Source organism: Cyprinodon tularosa, unplaced genomic scaffold, assembly GCF_016077235.1.
Source record: "Cyprinodon tularosa strain WSP-4 unplaced genomic scaffold, ASM1607723v1 ctg54, whole genome shotgun sequence".
Classification (NCBI taxonomy): Eukaryota; Metazoa; Chordata; class Actinopteri; order Cyprinodontiformes; family Cyprinodontidae; genus Cyprinodon; species Cyprinodon tularosa.
Window position 1 is genome coordinate 485,711 of NW_024039274.1, and position 22,322 is coordinate 508,032.

Genomic DNA, 22,322 nt, shown 5'->3' on the forward strand with positions numbered 1-22,322 from the left:
AGACTTTGTTGGCCTCTGTTAATGGTGGGGTACTGTTGGATCTCGTTTGTTTTACTTTTCTCCTCCCTAGGGTGTGTTCTTGTTAGGCAGAGTCCCTGCTGGTGCCACTTCGATGTAATCAGGAGGCAGTATTAAGAGGAGTGGATTCCCTAGGACGGATGCCAGCTGGGTAACTTCAGCACTGTGGTAACCTACCTGCTAGCTCCACTGATAGCTTAAACTCTTGGTGAAAACTTACCTTCCTTGTCCTCCTCTCCTTACATTCATGCTGTCTACAAGTCTGTCATCTATGTTTTGCAGAAATCAAAATATATATTTTTTGTAAAGTGTTATACCATTTAAATCGGTTTATTTAATTGGTAAAATTGCCAATTGCCTAGATGCCATAGGATATATATATAGTGTGTAATTCAATTCAATTCTGTTTATTTATTTAGCTGCAATTAAAAACACATGTCATCTCAAGGCACTTTAAAGAAACATTTTAATCAGATCATACTGTGTCATTGCTTAAACGTTTTCAAAGTAAAACCAGCTGATTGCAACCTGTCATTGACTTAGCAGGCTTTGCTCCTCCTGGATTATTATGTGGCGACAGTAGATATTCACTTGTATTGTTGTAGTTGACTCTACAGCGATCCCCACACAAACCATGCCCACATTAACAGAGGAGAGGAAAAACTCCCTTAAACAGGAAGACAACTCGTGCAGAAAGAGCATTAACTCTTTCATGCATAGTGATCACTACAGTGTACAGCTGTTTAAAATTGTTTTTTTTTCTATATATATGCCTTCAATTTTGGGCACTTATGCATATCCACCTTATTTTTAATGGAAGTAGGGACACATTTAAGTGACAGATTTTTTGAGTGAGACTTCTGGCTATTTACTGCCTGTCACTGGCCTGTCAAGGCTTAGAAAGTAGGACCCAGAATTCAGCTGGGACCGGCTGACTGGAATCTCTGTAGAGGTAGAAACTTAAGTTAGTGACCAAGAAACTCAGACCGGGAACAAAAGTGGGCATGTGAGTTACTAACCTGGTTCTTAAGCTATGTCCAAGCCCAGAGAAAGGAGTGGAAAGCAGCCGGAGGATTTCTTCACAGCATGCATGGGCCCGCCGAGAGAATTCCAGGAGTGAGGCAGAGCACACTGATGGACGGAAGCCAACAGACAAGGAAGAGTAGAAGAATCGGGAGCAAGAATCCAGAGCAGGTGTCAAAGCAGGAGCAGTCCAGGCCGGAAAATCACAGAGATGAAGAGCTACTGAAGGAAAAAATAACCCGGGGTCAGAGGACAGATCCAAGGATGTAAACAGGCAGAATCCAAACAGAAGTCTGAAGACAGGACAGGCAGGAAGTAGACCGGAACAGGGGCAAGCAAACTCAGGAGTCCAGAGGCAGAAACTAGTCAGGATCAGGTAATCAAAAACACAACTGGGTACACTAGAGAACTCGCACACAGGTCTGGAATAATCTGGCACTGATGGCTGGAAAAAGGGCAGCTTAAATAGAAACTGGAACAGTTGGATAAGATGAGAGAAAATGAAAACTGGGCAGAGCTAAGCAGGTAGAAAAAAACAAAACAATACTACAGTGATCAGTACCAAGATCATGACACGGCCAGCTAAAGCAAAAACTTCTCTGCAGCAGCTGATCCACCTTATTTTTGAATGCAAAAGTAAATATGTATCCAACTTCCGGTTTTTTGGAGGCACTTACTTTTCATCACATCCTTGGCCCAACTACTGCTAGCTTGTCTAAATCGGGGAAAAAATGGGAACATTTCAAACAATTGCTGCGTGATCAAAGTGGCAGGTCAGTGCCACACTCTGAAACTATCCGTGAGTGGAGGATGATATGAAGAGGTAGCTTCAAATTACGGGAGGTTAAAGGAGAGAATAGACAAAAAAGGCACTGATCCATAAATACATTCTATGTTAGAGACGGTAACAGCAAACTAGCTCTATAGGTGACTCTGTCTAACAAAGAAACAGGTATGCAGCTCTGAGCCAGTTTTTATTAAAAGAAGGATGAATTAGAACATACACAGTCACTCCAAAAAATGAGCCAGTAGATATGCTTAGGAGAGAAACTGGACTAAACCCTTAAAAACCCAACTCTATAATTTATAATGAAAGTTGTTGATGGCAGCAACTTAGCTATAGAGATAGTTCAGGTATCTCAATAGAGAATAAATGTTAATTTCAGTTGATTCATATTTCTCTTCCCTTTCAGGGTCACTCCTTGTTTACCTTCAACCTTTCAGACGCTCTCAGAGGCAAGAGCTCTGCTCTTCCCAGAGGTTTCCTCTACAAACAACAATCAGGAGCTGAATAGTCGTCTGCTGCCACATAGTGGATACCCATACAAAATACACCTCAGCAATAAGTACAACAGACAGTGGAGCCACAAAGTTTAGTGTTAGCAGGGGACATAAACTAACCACAACCAGACTTTCTGTACAGTGAGACTATTAACACTGTTTACATTTTATAAGAAAAATTAAACCCTTCAGTCTGTGATTTTTTCATACTTAAAATTGATTTATCAATATTTTTGTGTTCTTGTGTACACTTGAAAGTATGAACCTGAAGTATAGCTACTTTTGTTAAGTATAACTTTAAGTATGGGGTATATACACTTAAAGCTTTAGTATACTTTAATAAATGCCATGTATAGTTAACATAAGAGTAATTTAGTATATAATTGATAAGTATACTACAAGTACACTGAAAGTATATTTATTTATTTATATTTATGTTTTGCCTCCTCATGGTTCCTTTTTAAAGGGCAGGGTTTTATACAAAATAAATGCAGCAACAAGACAATAACATAACAGGTCACCAATTTAACTTGTTTAGCTCTATAAAATTTAAATGCACCTCTCCAATTTCTAAGAGAAAAAAATTTTATGAATATTTTTTAATGTATGACCTGAATCACTGTACAAAAGACTGCCTTAAGATAGCCATTATTACACTGTTCGCATGGCATACAATTATGGCAATTTTCCTATTACATGACTAATAATTTTTAATCTAGGGTTATCTGGGTGGTGGGTGTGTCTGATTTGCGCCAATTCCCAAGTATCACGCCATCTAGTGGAAAAGAATGTGTACAAAACAACAAAAATGGCGCCGGCAACGCATGTGGGTCCATTTTTAAGCGAGTGTCGGTGATTTAAAAGTAATTTTGAGTGATAAAAATTTTTCTTTTCTGATCATTGCACTTGCCCGGCGGGCAAATGCAATGAAATTTGTACTCTCCGGACAATAAAAACTACTTGCCCCAGGCGATCGGGCAATGGTTAACATCGAGCCCTGATGATGTTCTGCAGAACAAATGCCTGTAACTCTGGCATAATAAGTCGTATGGATGTCATTCCTGCGCCGTTTAATTCGCAACGGATAGGGAAATGAAGATTTAGGGCTATTTCTGTTCAAACTGTTTTTGAAAAGACTCAGCACTCTGGGAAAAAAAGAGGGACATTGGCAAAAAAATGCATGAAAAATGTTTAAAAGTTTGTGTTGAACTATGTTTAATACATCAAAAACCATAAAAGATAAAGAAATAATGTTTAGACGGTAAGACAGGCTTTGATGAATAAATATGCCGACTTTCATGTTTCTATCAAAAATGACGATGTAAAAATGTGTTTAGTTTTGAAAGATTTGAAAGATAAATGATATTGAAGAAATTCCTTCCATGTGAGTACTAGAAGGGTCTGAAGATGTATGCCAGTACCGGTCCGTGGGTCATTTGGTACCGGGGAGCACAGAAAAAAGTATATATATATGTATATATATATATATATATATATATATATATATATATATATATATATATATATATATATATATATATATATATATATATATATATATATAATTTATCGGCGATCAGAGTCTGAGTGATGTTTTATTTTGAAAAATATAAAAAATTTTCTCCCGATTACATCAGTCGGTGCATCTGTGCCTCTTGATACAGGTTAATTCAGTTCAAGACGCATCCTATCTATAACATCCTATCATTGTGAAGCGGGATTTTCTGCGGTTACAGCGACCAAAACAAAGCTACGGAGCAGACTGGACATCAGGAGCACACTTCATGTGTCACTGTCTCCGTTTACGCCTAGATGGGACCGGCTTGTTGTTTTGTTTTAATACTGTTTGTATTTGATTTTATGCCAGTCGTATCATTTTACTTGATCGTATTCCCATATCCCACATCCGTAGACAATTTCCTGATTCACATATTTTTTAAAACACCTGAACTGTTTTGTTTTTTTTGTTGTTTTTTTTTTTTACTTAATGAGAGCAGTGGGCTTTAGGCTGCTCTGCAAGGCTTTAAACCTGTGTTTCAATGGTAACAAAGCCATTCTCAAGTACATATCGAAGTGCTCACTCGTTACCCTGGATCGATATTTATTTTTGATTATGTTCATGGTGGAAAATCCTTCCAATGCTTCACAGCAGCAAGTGGAGCCAAATATACTCTAAATGTTCAGGCTCCGCTACGGTTCGGCCAGGTCAAGATCCGCCACTGCAATCGCACCAAACAGGAAAAAGAATGGTGATAAGATCCGATTTGTCAAATTAAAATATAGTAACAACAGATCGGTACAAAAACGACAAATTAGAGCATTATTCATATATATAAAAAAAAAAAAACTAACACTGTTTATTTAAAAGATTAGATGCAAACTATTGATACTTCAACATACCAGGAAGCAGATTTCTCATCTGCATCAGAAACCGCTCATATGCTGTATGCTGATGGGGATTTTTTGAATGTTTCATATTAAATTAAGCGCTCATTTCTGCATGTTTTGCTCCTACGAATTAAATTATAATATCGCGCATGCTCTCCTCAAGCTCCCAGGATAAGTCAGAGCGCAGCAAGACGGGAGGAACAGCGGAGGTTGTAGGCTTTGCTTTCTGAATGCAGGGGGTCTGGTACATCACCGCTTGTACAGCCATTTATTAAGGCGACACTCCACGGGCAAAACGACCGTTTTTTTGGGGTTTTTTTTTTTGACATGTTTTCTTTAGGACTATTGTAAAGAAAACATCCAAAAATAAGTTATTTGGGAGTTTATTTAACGAGACTTTGTCTGTATGCGAGCCCAAAGCCCTGGAAGGGCGGCTCTATGGAGCGTTATTTGTGCCTTCAGGTTGAGTGCGCAGGAACCAATCCGAGCACGCAGTGAGACAACAAGCGCGCGCTCAAAACCGGTCTGACTCATGCTCAAATCTGAAAAACTCTTCCTAACACTATTGTCGCGCTCAGTTCCATCTCTGCGCATGCTTGGATCAGTCTCTGCTCGCGCTCGACCTGCTCTCTCCGCGCTCAACACCAGCCGTGCGCTCGACTCTGTCTTTGTGCTCGTGAATTCAAAATCTGAGAGTTTATCTCATGATTACGAGATAATATCTCGTAATCATGAGATCTTTTCTCATAATTACGAGATGTCATAATTATGAGATAATATGTCATATTTAGGAGATCAGGAAGGACAGTCATTGCTGATCTCCACTACATGAAACGTGAAAAGTGAGTGGGTTGTTGGATTTAATATGCTTTTATTTCCTTTTAGGTATGTGATAGAGGTCTGCGCGGGACAGATTTTCCAGTCCCGCTCCTGTAATAGTGTGTCCAGCTCCCTCTAGCAATTCCCGCATGATTCCGACGTTCGCTTACTGCTCAAGGCAATTCGTGCCATTAGTTTGAGGAATTAAACACGCTGTGCTTAGCTGAGCACATAATTGGGCGATTCTTCCCCGCATATGCATGACGCCCGTTAGGTGACAGGAGCTGCAATATCCAGCACACTGTGATGTATATATATGATAGACATAAACTGATCAATTATGACTTTATTTTACATTTTATTTTAAGATTTAAGAATCGTTTTTAGTTTGCGGGACTGTCGCTTATCACCGCTCCCGCCCACATCCGCACTGTGCGTTCTCCCTCCCTCCCGCACCCGCAATGAGCTTTCAATTTTTGTCCCGCGCCGCACTGCTTTGCATTGCAGGAATTCCGCGGAAGTGCAGGGCTCTAGTATGTGAAACAGGGAAATGCTGAGGAAGAAGCCCACTCTGACTGAAGGCAAGCATGCAATATAAATAGCTGAATAAGCAGGTGGAAATGATCGGGGTTAATCAGCCGCAGGACCAATTAGACAGGGGAGCAAGGAGGAAAGGAAAAAAACGAACCATCAGCGCAGAGATCATGACAGCTTCAGAATTGTTGAAAACGACCAGGTCCCAACTTCATGCAGCATGTCGATTCATATGAAAAACTAAAACCAAACAGAATCTGTATTAATAGAGCTGTTGACGGATTTTCACGTATGGTCATATCGCTGCATGCTTACTCCACAAGTAGTAATCCCAGGGTTATAGATGGATTTATTGATGAAGTGAAAAACAGGAGCGGAACTCCAACGCATATCATGTTAGACCTGCAGAGAACTGTTCAGTGGAACAGATGCAGATATTCTTAACAAGTAATCATGAAGACCAGTTTTGTGAGAGATTCTACATTACAGACTCAAGTAAGCATAACCAAATATATAGATATTATCTCATAATTACGAGATATTATCTCATATTCATTATATCCACACAGATTTAATTTCTTTTGACAATGTAACAAGGGATTTTAGAGGGTTGGTGTCCTTATCTCTCTATTTTATAAAAGATTTATCTTTTGCCACTGAATATTTAGAGCTCAACAGGAACACGGTTAACAAGAGTGATATAACAACCTGGTGTGTTGATTTGTGTGTCTATATTTTGAAACTGTTGTCTTAATTGTGTTTTTTCATTGTCCTCCAATCATCAGGCTGAAGCAGATGGTCAACTTTCCACAGTTATCCAGCTCTCTGCAATTAAAGGTGTTCACCTAATGTTTCGTAGACTAAATAATTGTTGAATATTTGTATTACTTCCACGGGTATGGATAACAAAAACACATTGTTACTACATTGGAAGCAGACCAATGCCCTGTTGAACAACTATTTGGAGAGAGGTTTTCAGACATACACTATATTGCCAAAAGTATTTGCTCACCCATCCAAATTATTGGAATCAGGTGTTCCAATCACTTCCATGGCCACAGGTGTATAAATTCAAGCACCTAGGCATGCAGACTGTTTTTACAAACATTTGTGAAAGAATGGGTCGCTCTCAGGAGCTCAGTGAATTCCAGCGTGGAACTGTGATAGGATGCCACCTGTGCAACAAATTCAGTCGTGAAATTTCCTCGCTCCTAAATATTCCACAGTCAACTGTCAGCTGTATTATAAGAAAATGGAAGTGTTTGGGAACGACAGCAACTCAGCCACGAAGTGGTAGGCCACGTAAACTGACGGAGCGGGGTCAGCGGATGCTGACGCGCATAGTGCGAAGAGGTCGCCAACTTTCTGCAGAGTCAATCACTACAGACCTCCAAACTTCATGTGGCCTTCAGATTAGCTCAAGAACAGTGCGCAGAGAGCTTCATGGAATGGGTTTCCATGGTCGAGCAGCTGCATCCAAGCCATACATCACCAAGTGCAATGCAAAGCGTCGGATGCGGTGGTGTAAAGCACGCCGCCACTGGACTCTAGAGCAGTGGAGACGCGTTCTCTGGAGTGACGAATCGCGCTTCTCCATCTGGCAATCTGATGGACGGGTCTGGGTTTGGCGGTTGCCAGGAGAACGGTACTTGTCTGACTGCATTGTGCCAAGTGTAAAGTTTGGTGGAGGGGGGATTATGGTGTGGGGTTGTTTTTCAGGAGCTGGGCTTGGCCCCTTAGTTCCAGTGAAAGGAACTCTGAATGCTTCAGCATCCCAAGACATTTTGGACAATTCCATGCTCCCAACTTTGTGGGAACAGTTTGGAGCTGGCCCCTTCCTCTTCCAACATGACTGTGCACCAGTGCACAAAGCAAGGTCCATAAAGACATGGATGACAGAGTCTGGTGTGGATGAACTTGACTGGCCTGCACAGAGTCCTGACCTCAACCCGATAGAACACCTTTGGGATGAATTAGAGCGGAGACTGAGAGCCAGGCCTTCTCGTCCAACATCAGTGTGCAACCTCACAAATGCGCTTCTGGAAGAATGGTCAAAAATTCCCATAAACACACTCCTAAACCTTGTGGACAGCCTTCCCAGAAGAGTTGAAGCTGTTCTAGCTGCAAAGGGTGGACCGACGTCATATTGAACCCTATGGATTAGGAACGGGATGTCACTTAAGCTCATATGTGAGTCAAGGCAGGTGAGCAAATACTTTTGGCAATATAGTGTATCTCTTGTTTTAGGAGAGTTAACTATGTCTACAGAGGAGGCACTATTCTACTTGATAAGTGTTACTGACAGACATGTGAGATAAATGTAATTGCTGAATGGATACTAATAAACATGAAGCTTGGTAAAAACGACATATTTTACTATCCAAAATACAAGGTAACAATTATAAAACCGCATTTACTTCTAGCAACTGCTCTAGAATTTCCTGAAGAGCCAATACTTGTTTAAAAGCATCAGGTCAAAAACTTTTACTGAATGCCTTTTTAACTTGTAATGTGGAAGTACAGAGAAAAGTGCTTTCCGCTTCAACATTAGAAGCATTATCACAAAACTTGATTTTTCAGAATATATAAAACAACAAAATGTTGACATGTGTATCAATGTTTTGGAAAAAGCCTCACAGACCGGCTATAAACCAATGGCTGCAGCAGATGTTATCTGTCCTCCCTCTGGAAAAAATGATGTATATATTAAAGGGCCTGTTGAATCTGGAATAACCTTCATTAATTATGTCAAGTATTTGAATATCTCAGAAGAGATTTAAAAAAGTGATTGAAAAACAAGTGAACTGCAGTTCCCAAAGACAATTTATTTGAGGACATAAACTGTTAAATGTAATTCTCAGTATAAGAAGTTAAGTACAAAATGTGATCAGTTGCATTGGAACCAATATTGTGTGAGGAAATCTGATGTTTTTCTTTTTGATTGTATTTTATTTTGACTTCAACAATAACACTACTACTGCTGTGGTTATATTCTGTATATTAATTAAGATGTTTGTTTAAACTGCTAAAAATTTGAATACATTTTGGGAAAGAAAACAACAAAATGTTAATATTCGACTGTCTGAAAAAAACATTGGTTGTCACTCTAAAATACACGGCATAAAGCAGACTTATTGACATAGCGGATACCTTTGCGTGTCGTGAAAATTAGTCATTTCTGACAAAATGTAAAGTGGGCAAGAAAATGTTTAAATTTTTTTTCCCACAGTATTTTATTGTCATTACATTTTCACAAGTACAGAGCAACAAAATGAACACCCTGCATTTAACCCATCCCCTTGGGGAGCAGTGGGCTGCCATAGCAGCCGTGTCTCCATGATGATGCAGCACAGCGTAAATCTTTCTAAGTTTTAACAAAATATTTTAGTTTTGTAGCATTCATAGAAATATGGTCTGTTGTTTCTAGATTAATTTCACAAACTGAGCATCTGTTATCATCAATGGTGAAACAAATTCTTAGTAATTCTTTGGAGGGGTAGATAGCATTTAAGATTTTAAAATCTGTTTCTTTAGCTTTGGGTTATATTTGGAGTTTCAGATAGAAGCTTCTTAATTGTTCAATCCCTTTTTTTCAAATAATATTTGTAGAATATTATTTTTGTTTATCTTGCTGAGGAAAAAAGTTTTGTTTAAACATTACCTAATTTTAAGGTTATTCAATTTTTGGGGTCAAATGCAGAGAGCGAATATCCCCATTGTGGGACAATAAAGGGATTTACTTTTTTTTCTAATATATATATATATATATATATATATATATATATATATATATATATATATATATATATATATATATATATATATATATATATATATATATATATATATATATATTTTTTTTTTTTATTTTTTTATTTTATACTTTAGCATATAGAGTTCATTGTGGTAAAAGCTAGTTAGGAATGATTAGGAGCAACCCTCTAAATATATTTAGATTTTGAATCTAGATTTAGATTTAAAATACATATTAAGATTTCAAGTAATTTATTTATTCTGAATGTCTAATTAGACAATTGTGTTTTCAAAGGAAAACCCGGAGTACCCGGAGAAAAAACCTAAACTAAGAAAGTCCTAAAATAGAAGTGATGGTTTTATTCTAAATGTTCCCCTGTAAAAGGAAGGGGAACATTTAGAATAAAATCAAATAAAATATCTAATAAGTAAATGTTTTTCTAAAGGAATAAAAAAAAAAAAGTGAAGAAACAAAGAAAGCCCAGAAATAAAAAGCTAAAATTAGAAAAAAATAGGTGAGGTTGTGTATGTGTGAAGCAGGAAGTAGACCCTCACTTCTTTAGGAACAACAGGTTCTTAAAAGGTTTTTTAAAAGCTGAGATGAACCTGCGAAGTGGGGATTTCCTTGGTTTGGGACGATGACTTTCTAAATATTGTAGAACAACACTCTGAATAGGACAAACAGGCTGTGTTATAATGGCGTTACGTTCCATTTCAGGTGAACCAAACTCATTTTCAAGTTCTTTGCAGATGTCTCTAACAACTTTTTTCATGTTTTCATTGTTTTCAGCAGAAGTAAAGTCTTCTATTTTAACAATTTCCTTTCCTGATATATTAGACAAGATCTGCTTCATTTCTTTGGAACTCAGGGGTCCACCCTGTTTCTTCAGGCATTTTAAAACTGCAATCATTACCAGAAATGCCAAATCTTTGTCTAGTTCTTTTTCATTAGAATCTAAATCAGATGTCGACTTATCAACACATCTCTTAGGCATAAACCCTGATTCTGGAAACGGATCTGATTCTGGAAATGGATCTGATTCTGGAAACGGATCTGATTCTTGAAACAGATCTGATTCTGGAAATGGATCTGATTCTGGAAACGGATCTGATTCTTGAAACGGATCTGATTCTGGAAACGGATCTTTGCTTAATTTCTTGCCTTGAAACCTTTTCCTTGTCAGCTCCACAGAATCAGGCAAAAATGTAGCCTTTTTTTCCAATGAAGAATAGGCAGCCAAACATCCAAATGCATCTGGGGTGGAGTCCTCATTTCCTTGCGTCCTGGAACTTAGAGAATTGGTTTCCTGGATTTGCGGTTGGTCTGGTGTATACGGGCTTTGTACAACCGTATCCTCAAAGTCCCAGACCACACCGCACCCTCCGTCTTCCTCATTTATCAGATCTGTTTCCATGAGGATAGAGTCCTTGTTTTCTGGCTCGCTGAGTTTCAGAGAATGGGTTTCTGGGCTTTGGATTTTGGCTGATGTATCACATATTTCTTTAACCATTTCACAGATCTCTGAGACCACATCACAAACCCTTTTGCTGAAACTTTGCTGAAACTTATTAGTTTCCCCTGTTTTCCATAGAAAGACATTATGGAGAAACATCCTCACCTCCTCTTGTGTTCTGGCATACAAGACATCAGGGCTAATTTGGATCTGGCCAGAAATGTCTCTTACTTTCTGTAAAGAGAGGACAGAGTCTGAAAGAAATTTTCGTTTTGGACGAACAAGAGGTGGATGAAAATGGCCCCCCAGTAAGTAGAAATATAATTTGTCTGTCAGCTCCCGTTCCAACTTTTGGGTCGTCTCATTCAGTAATGGGTTTTCCATGGGTTCTGCACACAACTGCATAATTTGAGGTTTTATGCAATTCAAATACATCAGGAGAAAGCAGTCCGTGCCGTCGATCTTTAGCGCTTGTGTGCTGTCGTCGACCAGCGAAAGCTCTGAAATGCATTCATTTAACATGATCCATTTCCATCCGTTAGATGAACAGTCATTTTCCAGTTTTACCAGTTTTTCAGTTGAATGCAGCGATTTTTCCAAAGAAGATACCATGATTCTGAATTGCTCCGCTATAAACTTGGAAAATTCTCGTGTGCTTGTTGTTTCTGACTGTTTGTTACCTGGAGCAGTTCTGTGGCATAGGAAAAAGCGGCTGATCATATTCATAACTGTTAGGATGTTAATATGTGGGATGCATGAACATTTCGCAGCTGAATCGTCTGACATACAGTAATGAAGGTCCTTGTGAACAGTTTGGCGGATTTCCTCTGACAGATGCAATAATTCAGTGGAATCAACATCAGGAAGGTCTTTTGTATGTTTAGTTAATATCTGAAAAATGCTCTTAGTAGCTGTTCTTTGGTCAAAGTGACTTTTTATGCTTAAAAGACTTCTTGTCTCTGAAAAGTCAGGTGTGGTCTCTGCTTTTGGTGTTGCCTGTTTTGTCATGAATGTGTTCGAATATTTGACAAAACATCCAGTTTTGACTCTGTTTATATGTTGTTGAACACATTTCAATGTATTTTGGATCATTTTGACGTAGTTTTTCCAGTTGGTAAAGTGTCGGCTCACGTATACTGCAGATTCCTCAGGGTAATTGGGGGACTTTAACATTTCATTGGTCAGGGATGTAACTTTACTAGAGATCTCCTCTTGCATTAAGATGTTTAACTCCTCGCCTTCAGGACAGAATTCGGGTTCAACATGCAGGACATTTGCGATTTCTGTTGAAATCATGTTGGTCAAACTCACTCGGATACTTTCCGTTGGGGTTGCGGTCTTTACACCAGGCTGCAGATTCTCTCCAGTCTGTGGAATAAGGATCCTCAATGCATTTTCCACACATTGCTGAAAAATGGTGGTGATAATATCTCCCAGGACTGTTGTTATTTGGGAATCCGATAGACCCTGCGAAAGCAAGGCCCACTGGGCTGGTGACAGCGTTCCCAGCATGGGTTGGACAATCTCCTCCAAGTTTCCAGTGGCGATGTAAATGTGGTTTTTCATTTCTTGTCTTGACTCAGACATTTCTGTTCTGTTTTGGTTTTCCAGCAGGTAGTCAACAAACAACATGCAGTCCGAGCAGAGGTCACTGTAAGAATGGCTTCAGTGGAATGATTACCTGGACAGACTAGGCGGGTCACGAAATGTAAAGGAGGCGTGGCTATGTGACGTCATAGAATTAGACCGTTGGATGTCTTTTGGTTTAACCTTCCTCTTCCTCATTTCGAGGACAGCTGTTGCCCTAGTAACCGGCGGGAACTCAGCGACTCTCACTAAAAGTTAGATATAGAGGTTATTGTTAGACTGGCGACCTGTCCAGGGTGTACCCCGCCTCTCGCCCATTGACTGCTGGAGATAGGCACCAGCACCCCTCGCGACCCCACTCGGGACAAGCGTGTAAAGAAAATGGATGGATGGATGGTTATTGTTGATTATTCCTTCTAATTTCTTATTTATTCTTAGTGTTCTAGAAGTAACTGACAGGTTAATAACAACCTAGCTGCTAAAGTTGTCCATATAGCTGTCATATCCTCCCAGATCACTGGCTTCCTGATCCTCGTTCGGAGCAGGGATCAGAGAGGCGTTCCCGATCTTCGCTATTTCTGCCACCATCAGGCGCATCATTCTCCACCACATGCAGCATCTCAAGCTTCTATTTGAAACTGGGAGAGTCTGTGAGGGACTCAATGGGAGCGGGGCTGCTGTGTCCAGCTGTGTTTCTCCATCAGCAGCTGTTCATCCAAGGCTTTAGTAGCCTGCAGGTTCGCCTCCCGCGCGTTAAGACGCTGCACTGACTGTTTCAGAGCTTCAATGCACTCCTCACAATGTTGCTCAAAGCTTTGGAATATTCAATCATTTCTACTTGGCTCACTAAACGCACACTTTTGCCCATTGTTCCACTTTAACTGGTGAACATCTTAACTGGTGACCAGGGGCGGATCTAGGATTCTAGGGGATCGGGGGGCTTAGCCCTGAGGGGGGAGATGAGAGTGTAGATTTTCTGCTAAATCCTGTTCTAATGTAAAATATGACAGATTACTGGATTAAGGACATTTCTAGTGGACTACATGCTATCACACATAACAATTCCCCCTCCATAACATGGGAAGAAATCCATTTACCCGCCTCCCTCCTTTGATCATTATTTGCCAGAACATGTAATGTATAGCTGTAGGAAGTATGAGAGACAAAAAATACAGGTGAGAAGGAATCTTGAACAGGAAAAAGAGCAGTTTAATCTTATAAACATTTTAAGGAAAAATACTTATGATACAGCCTATAAGATTATCTCTGTTATTTATTGGAAACATATAGGCTATATAATCAATTAGTATTTTATTTTATTTTTTATTTAGTTATTTGTTTGTTTATTTATTTTGAGCACGTGTTCTGATCCACAATCCTCACTGGTTGGTGGCGAAATGCAACAAATAGTTGTTTGCCAACCGCCATTATAAAGAAGAAGAAGAATCATGGAAATGTTGGTAATTATATTAAGCTTACAGAATGGGTGGAGGAGGTTAGACCAGACAGGGTGGTGGTCTTTACAGATTCCAAAGAAGTTTTAGAAATCATTCAGGGAGAAGGAAATGATAGAAAATATCTAGTATTAGAAATCCAGTACAGTCTATAGCGGTGGGATTGATATTTGGTTAAAAGGCAGAAATATGAGCAAAAAGGGCTCAAGACGGAACAATAACCATTACAATTCCTTTTGGGAAAGGTAAATCACTTTTTTAGATTGAAGAAATGGAAAAATGGCAAAAGAGATGGAATGAAGATAGAAAAGGAAGAGGATTATATAATGTCCAAAAATCAGTATTAAATAGAATCATTAATGAGAGAATCAGAATCAGAAATACTTTAATAATCCCAGTTACATTTTTATATAATATATACACACATCCAACTATACAATATAATAAAGATAAAAAAATAAGAATAAAAGGGGATAAAATATATACACATATAGCTATTCTGTATATCTGTACGTATATCTATGCATATGTAAAAACTAAATCCAAATACAGTGAAAATCCAAGTAAAGTGATAAATCCAAGTAAAGTGATATGTGGCGTGCCAAAATAGTGCATAAATGTCAATTGTGGGGGGTGGGGCTGAATCACTTGAGGGAGGCGTTATAGAGATTGATGACCTTAGGTAGGAATGATTTCCTGTGGCACTCTGTGGTGCATCTGGGTAGGAGGAGTCTTCTGCTGAAGGAGCTCGTCTGCTGGACCAGTGTGTCGTGGAGAGGATGTGCGTCATTGTCTAATCGGTCTCCGCCAGTCACGTGACTTTTGTTGCTAAGACGCCGTTTTAGGTGGAAAAGGTGTAGTGTAAACAACCGCAGCATAGCTAAACGAAGGACTAAAGGCCTGTTTACATAGCAGCCTGTCCAAGATAAGTCATTACAGTTAACATAAGCCTGAAAACAGGGGCGGATTTAGGAAAATCGGTCTCCGCCAGTCACGTGACATTTGTTGCTAAGACGCCATTTTAGGTGTAAAAGGCATAGTGTACCGCGCCCGAGGTAAACAATTGACGTCACTTGGCGGAGACCGATATGGACTGAAACCTGGACAGCATCCAGAAAGGAAGAAGTAATAATCATCAGATTAAGAGTGGGTCATACCTATTTAAATTACAATTTATATTTAATAGGGAGGAAAAATAATGATAAATGTGAATGATGTGGAAAAAAAGAGAATGTAGAAGATGTACTGATTAAATGTAAAACTTATTAACATGAAAGGGAGAAATTGAGGACAGGCAAATAATGGAGTCTTAATGGAATATTGGGAAATGAAGGAAATAAAATAATAATATTCACTGATTAAAGAAAGCACTATTAATTTATTTACAGAATACTAAATTAAAAAATAGAATTTGATGTAATGCCGCTACACCATTATGTACAGTAGGTGGCAGTATGCAACTTAAAGATGCTTGTGATCTGCCATAATAGAAAAGAAGAAGAATTCGTTTTGTTGGAGTTTTCATTCCATGCCACATGGGGGCGATAGCGCAGCCTCTCATTATCTTGTTTTCTGCTTCTAAAGTAGGCTGATACCATTATGATAGCTTTAGAAGGGTTGGTTGATGAAAATGTTAAAGAGGAAAATAAATATATTATTGCATCAGATAGTCAAGCTGCATTATTAAGTATCAAATCTGGCAAGTCTTGTAGATTAGATTTGTTATTAGATATATATCACCTATTAGTTCAATTCAGTTCAGTTTATTTATATAGCGCCAAATTCACAACACATGTCATCTCAAGGCACTTTACAGTTCAACGAGATCATACAGTCAAATTGATTCAAAGTTTTCTATCTAAGGAAAACGAAAGTTACTACCGTAACTACGGTTCTATGAATCCCGGATGACCGCCAGAGGCGGTGCTTCAAGCACTGAATGATCATTCTTGCGCATGCGCAGGTCGAGTATTAATGACAACAAAGTCAGCTGTGACCTGCCGGGGACCCACGTGACTCTATATAGTCACGTGGCACCCGGCAATCAATCCCTCAATCTTCTCGCGAAAGCAGAGATTCCGAGGGACCAAGCACTCTGGCGGTCATCCGGGATTCATAGAACCGTAGTTACGGTAGTAACTTTCGTTCTATTTCATCCCTACTGACCGCCAGAGGCGGTGCTTCAAGCACTGGATGACTCATATCAACAAGGTCACGAGGAATCAGCAACATTCAAGGAACAACGACTACACCACCCACCTAATGTGATGTAGAGGCATGCTGCTCGAGGATTCCCTGAAGCGGATGGGGCGCAGCCACATTCACCCTGTAGAACCGAGTAAAGGTACTAGGTGACTTCCAGGAGGCCGCACGACATATAACATCCAATGGCACCCCAGTCATAGCAGCAAACGATGTCGACATGCCCCTTGTAGAGTGGCATTTCACTCCCGCCGGCAGTGGCCGGTCCTGCAAGGCATAAGCCTTGGAGATCAAATCCACAACCCAGTGTGCAAGTCGCTGCTTAGAAAGTGCCTGACCTTTCCGTGAGCCAGCGTAGCAAACAAAAAGGCTATTTGTCTTTCGGAAGGATGCCGTGGCATTGATGTATGTCTCAAGGGCACGGACAGGACACAGTGGTTCAGAGGGACTTCCGGAGTCAAACCGGGCAAGATGGAGAGGCTGGGTGCTGCCTGCTGGCAGTGATACCTTAGGAATAAATGCTACATCAGCCCACAGTGTAACGCCTGAGCCATCAGGATTCCACCGGCAGCAGGGTTCGGCTATCGAGAGAGCCTGTAACTCCCCTACACGTTTTGCGGAAACCATAGCTAAAAGGAACGCAGTCTTCAGTGAGAGCCATTTGAGGTCCGCCGACGCCAGGGGCTCAAATGGGAGGGACCGAAGAGCCTCAAGCACAAGAGAAAGGTCCCACGCCGGTGCCACAGGGCGGTTGGGTGGGTGCAAACGCCGAGCACCTCTTAAAAACAGTACAACATCCTTGTCTCGGCCCACAGAACAACCATTCAGCCCAACATGCCAACAGGAAATGGCAGCCACATACACCTTTAAGGTAGATGGGGACCGTCCTTGATCCAGCAATGCCTGCAGGAAGGTGAGTATGTCAGAAACTGAGCACTGCACCGGGTCCTGCCCTCTATCACGGCACCAGGTCGCAAAGACCGTCCACTTGTTAGCATAGACAGCTCGCGTGGACGGCGCCCATGCATTAGCCATTGTATGCCCTATGGACCCAGTGTATCTTGAGAAGGTGGACCCCGGCCTTGCAGGGGCCAAATCCAGAGCTGGAGCCGGTCCGGTTCGGGGTGCAAGATCTGACCCCCCATCTGGGAAAGAAGGTCTCTCCTGGAGGGGAGACGCATTGGCGAGCCGGAGCTGAGCTCGCACAGTAGAGGAAACCAAGTCCTCGCTGGCCAGTAGGGGGCCACCAGCAGGACCCTGTGCCCCTCCTGACGTACCCTGAGGAGAGTCTGAAAAAGTAGGCTGAATGGCGGAAAGGCATAAAGGAGGGTCCTGGGCCAGTCGTGTGCCAGAGCATCGTGGCCCAGAGGGCTGCTGTTGTCCAACGAGAACCAAAGGGGACAGTGAAATGCGTCCCTTGAGGCAAAGAGGTCCATGTCCGCCCTGCCAAAGACCTTCCAGATGCACTCCACCACCTCTTGGTGAAGCTTCCACTCCCCTGGAAGCGGCTTCTGACGGGATAGAAAATCTGCTGGCACGTTCTCCGGCCCTGGGATGTAGGCTGCTCTGAGGCTGGCTATGCGTGGAGCTGCCCAGGTCAGAAGCCGTTGAGTCAAGCACAACAGTTTCCTTGACCTCGTGCCCCCCTGGTGGTTGATGTGAAAGACCACTATGGTGTTGTCTGACCTCACCAGCACGTGCTTCCCCCGCAAGCCTGGAAGAAAGCTCTGAAGAGCCAGAAGCACAGCCTGTAACTCCAGGACATTGATGTGTTCCCTGCCCTGCCGCTGGGACCATGTCCCCTGTGCCATTTGACCCCGCCAGGTTGCACCCCAGCCCGTGGAGGATGCATCTGTAAACACAACTTCCCGACGACACGGGAGGGAACCGAGCGGGACCCCTGTGGTCATAAACAACCTCACCCTCCATTGGGACAGAGACTGAAGACACTGAGGCCCCACCCGAAGTCTTCGGAGACGATGAGTGTTCCGTGTGGGATCCAGATTCAAGCTGTTCAACCACATCTGGAGGGGCCGCAATGACAGCAGCCCCAAGGGCACTACGGCGGACGCAGCTGTAAGCATGCCCAAGAGTCGAAGATACCGCACAAGAGGCAGCGCCATGCCGCGCCTGAATTCCGGGAGCACGCTCAATATACTGTCCACCCGCTGGGGTGACGGGCAAGCAGTCATTGAGATGGAATCCATGGCAATGCCCAGGAAGACAGTCTCCTGTGAGGGGGTCAGACTGCTTTTCTCCATGTTCACCTGCAAGCCCAAGCATCCCACATGATGGAGCACTAACCGAGTATCTCGAACCGCCTGGTCCCACGTCGCGGCACAAATGAGCCAGTCGTCCAGATATGGGAGGATCCTCAATCCCTGTGCCTGCAGAGGAGAGAGGGCCGCTGCAACACATCGGGTGAACACCCTGGGGGACAGTGAAAGTCCGAACGGGAGGACCCTGAACTGGAAATGCCTCCCTTGAAAAGCAAAACGAAGAAACCGCCAATGGGGCGGAGCGATCGGAACGTGAAAATAAGCATCCCTGAGATCTATGGAAGTGAACCAATCGCCCGGGGAAATCGCCTGCAACACTTCCTTGGTGGTCAGCATATGAAAGGGCATGGCCTTCTAGTACACATTCAGGCCTCTGAGGTCCAAGACTGGACGCAGGCCCCCGGTCTTCTTCGGAACCAGAAAATACGTGGAATAAAAGCCCCCTGGATCCAGCAGGGGGTCCACAGGCACTATAGCACCCTTGGCCAGCAAGGTGCAGATTTCTTGGTTCAGTGCCTGTGCCTTCACCGGGTCGTGGATCACAGTCATCCTGACCCGGCCAGGGATAGGTGGCCGGCGGCGGAATTGAAGACGGTACCCCCGGGACAGGGTGGACAACACCCACAAGTCCGGGGTGTGGGCAGCCCAGAAGCTGAGCTGTCCCGGGGAAAAATAACCGACCGCCGGCCCTAAGGCATCATCTGCGGGTCCCCCGGCCCTTCGAAGGCCCGGGAGGACGCCGGCCAGACTGCGCGGCTCGAAAGGGATGAAAGGACCTCGTCCCAGCCTGGTCTCGAGCTCTGTTCCTCCGATCTAGAGCAGGTCCCCGGACCGATCTCTGACCTGGTAACAGACCCTGGGGCTCAGTGGGAGAAGGAGAAGGCACTAAGGACCTCCGTGAAGGACCCGCAGCTGCCCAGGTGCTTACTGGCTGGCGATCACGTCTGTGAAGCCCTGCCAGCTGTTGCCTCGTTCTAGAGGCCTGAGCCGTACGGTCCAAGGCGTCCAGTGCCGCTGAACCAAAAAGCTCCCCCGGGACCACAGGCAGGGCCCGGAGGGTCCTCCTACAAGGCTCAGTTAGTGGTGACTGCGCCAACCAGACCTGGCGGCGAGCATGAACCAGTGTGGAGAGTGTGCGTCCAAGTTCCCTCGTCATAAGAGCAAAGGCCTGCAGAGATGCATCAACCAGGCCTTGCGTGGCATGATCCAGCGGAACAGATTCCAAGGAGGAAGACAGGGCCAGCATAAGATGGGAGAGAGAGTTCCCAATCCGGCCCATGCGGGCCCCAGAGTCATAGGCCTTACAGAGAAGGTCGTCGGTAATACGGCACTGAGGACGCAGACAACGGACATTGGGCCGCAAGGCCTCATCAGGCGGGATTATAAGAGAGGCAATGCCCGGTTCCACCGCTGGCATCTGCCCCAAGCCAACCTTGGGTGCCTCCTGCATAGCTGCCAGGACCCTGCCATCCGTCGTCAGACGTGAAAACGCCTTGGTGTCTGACCAGCAAGCATGCAGTTCCCGCACATACTCCGCCGAGGGAGGAACCACAAAGGCAGTCTCTGACCTACTGCGCCTAAAGAAGGCGCTGGAAGCCGCAGGCTGGGCCTGAGGAACACTAATCTGTAAACGGGCAAGAGCCGTTCGAATAGCGGATGTCACAGACTCCCCCGTATCCTCCTGGGAGGCAATGGAGTCCGACCCAGAGGCCCCGGAGCCCAGCTCCGGAAGGTCCTCACAGAAATGGGTGCCAGAGGCCGCCACAGAAACAGCATCGTCGTCATTGACTGACGTTTCATCCTGCTCGGTAGGGAGAGCCGTGCCGCGATCACCAGCAGTCTGAAAGGACTGGAGGAGGGCTTTCATTTGGGCCAGCTCAGTAGTGAGATGATCCACTCTGGTGGACAACCTCCCTGCATCGGTCCGTCTAGCACGCTTCGTTGGTACCGAAGGTGCAGCCACAGTAGATCGTTTGCACACCGCTTTCTCCATCGGCAAACGAGCACGCGGCGAAGCGCTCGCCCAGTCGGTAGGCTGCTCCAGTGCAGCCAACCGATCCAGTCTGACCGACCGGGGCATGACGCGACAGTTGGGGCAAGCGTCATCTGACAGCGCCTCCCGGAGATGTTCCACACCGAGGCAGGAGGGACACAAGTCATGCCCGTCATCCGGCTGAAGTGGAGCCAGACAGGTCGAGCAACATAAATTATCCAGCATCATACTGCTGAAAGGCGTGATCAGCCTGCTACCAAGGACAAGTCAACACGAGCAGGAAACGCTACTGGCGACTCGTTGTAGGAAAACCCCCGCAGAGATTCCAAACTCAGCGTGAGCAGAAACGCCACTAGCAAATCGATTATTAACTAAAGATGAACTCAGCACGAGCAGAGACGCCACTGGTGAGTTTAGGCAAACAACTATAGAAGAACCCAACGCGAGCAGAAACGCTACTGGTGGGCTTAGGCAAACAAACTGAAAACAACTCAGCGCGAGCAGAAACGCCACTGGTGAGTGTAGATAAACAAACTATAGAAGAACCCAACGCGGGCAGAAACGCTACTGGTGGGCTTAGGCAAACAAACTGAAAACAACTCAGCGCGAGCAGAAACGCCACTGGTGAGTGTAGATAAACAAACTATAGAAGAACCCAACGCGAGCAGAAACGCTACTGGTGGGCTTAGGCAAACAAACTGAAAACAACTCAGCGCGAGCAGAAACGCTACCGTGAGTCAAAAGAGCCACAAAATTAACGTGGCAAATCAAAGCGAACAGTAAACTACTGCTGAGAAAAGAACGAAAACTTACCAGTCACCGCAGATCTGGTAAGGTGAAAGCAGCTTGTGCAGCCCCTGGAGGGCGAGACTTACCCGCAGCTCCGACCAAACCCGGTCACGGGGCTACCAGCAACAAGCAGCCAGGAAACTAGTGGTATACACAGAAGCAACCAGCTTCACACGACCACACTCCGGTACTCAACACACCTGCGCGCGAGAAGAACAAAAGGGATTGATTGCCGGGTGCCACGTGACTATATAGAGTCACGTGGGTCCCCGGCAGGTCACAGCTGACTTTGTTGTCATTAATACTCGACCTGCGCATGCGCAAGAATGATCATTCAGTGCTTGAAGCACCGCCTCTGGCGGTCAGTAGGGATGAAATAGAACCAGTTGATTGCGTTGACTTTTGACTCAAATACAATCCCTCACACTAAGCATGCTTATAGCGACAGTGGAGAGGAAAACTCAGGAAGAATCCTCCAGCAGAACCAGGCTCAGTGTGAGCGGCCATCTGCTGAGGCCGACTGGGTTTCAAGGAGACAGAAGCAGGGACACAAAAAGCAGTTGTAAAAGGCGGCCCGATCCAGGAAACACACAGCCAGGCAGACGAGCTCCGAGCCAGCTCCCATGCCAGAGGACGAAGAGAGCACATCCAGCCAGTCACGGTCAGAGAAACATTGGAAAACAGGCTGATCTCCAGCATCTATAAAACAAGGGTGTTGATGGAAGCAGCACAGCTGATGTTTCTCTCC

At 43.7% G+C, this 22,322-nt stretch overlaps 1 protein-coding gene across 1 annotated transcript; it reads right to left on the minus strand.

Annotated features, from left to right (window-relative positions):
* Positions 1-1,167: 1,167 nt before the first annotated feature.
* Positions 1,168-12,836, minus strand: LOC119796233. The gene is made up of 2 exons (XM_038304704.1): positions 11,436-12,836; positions 1,168-1,263 (listed from the first exon to the last, which is right to left on the minus strand). Exons 1-2 carry the CDS (start codon positions 12,834-12,836, stop codon positions 1,261-1,263), a joined length of 1,404 nt encoding a protein of 467 aa, XP_038160632.1. The 3' UTR covers positions 1,168-1,260.
* Positions 12,837-22,322: the final 9,486 nt, after the last annotated feature.

Excerpts from the sequence above, each read along its gene's own strand:
- LOC119796233 (XM_038304704.1), bottom strand. The coding sequence starts at position 12,836 with ATGAAAAACCACATTTACATCGCCACTGGAAACTTGGAGGAGATTGTC.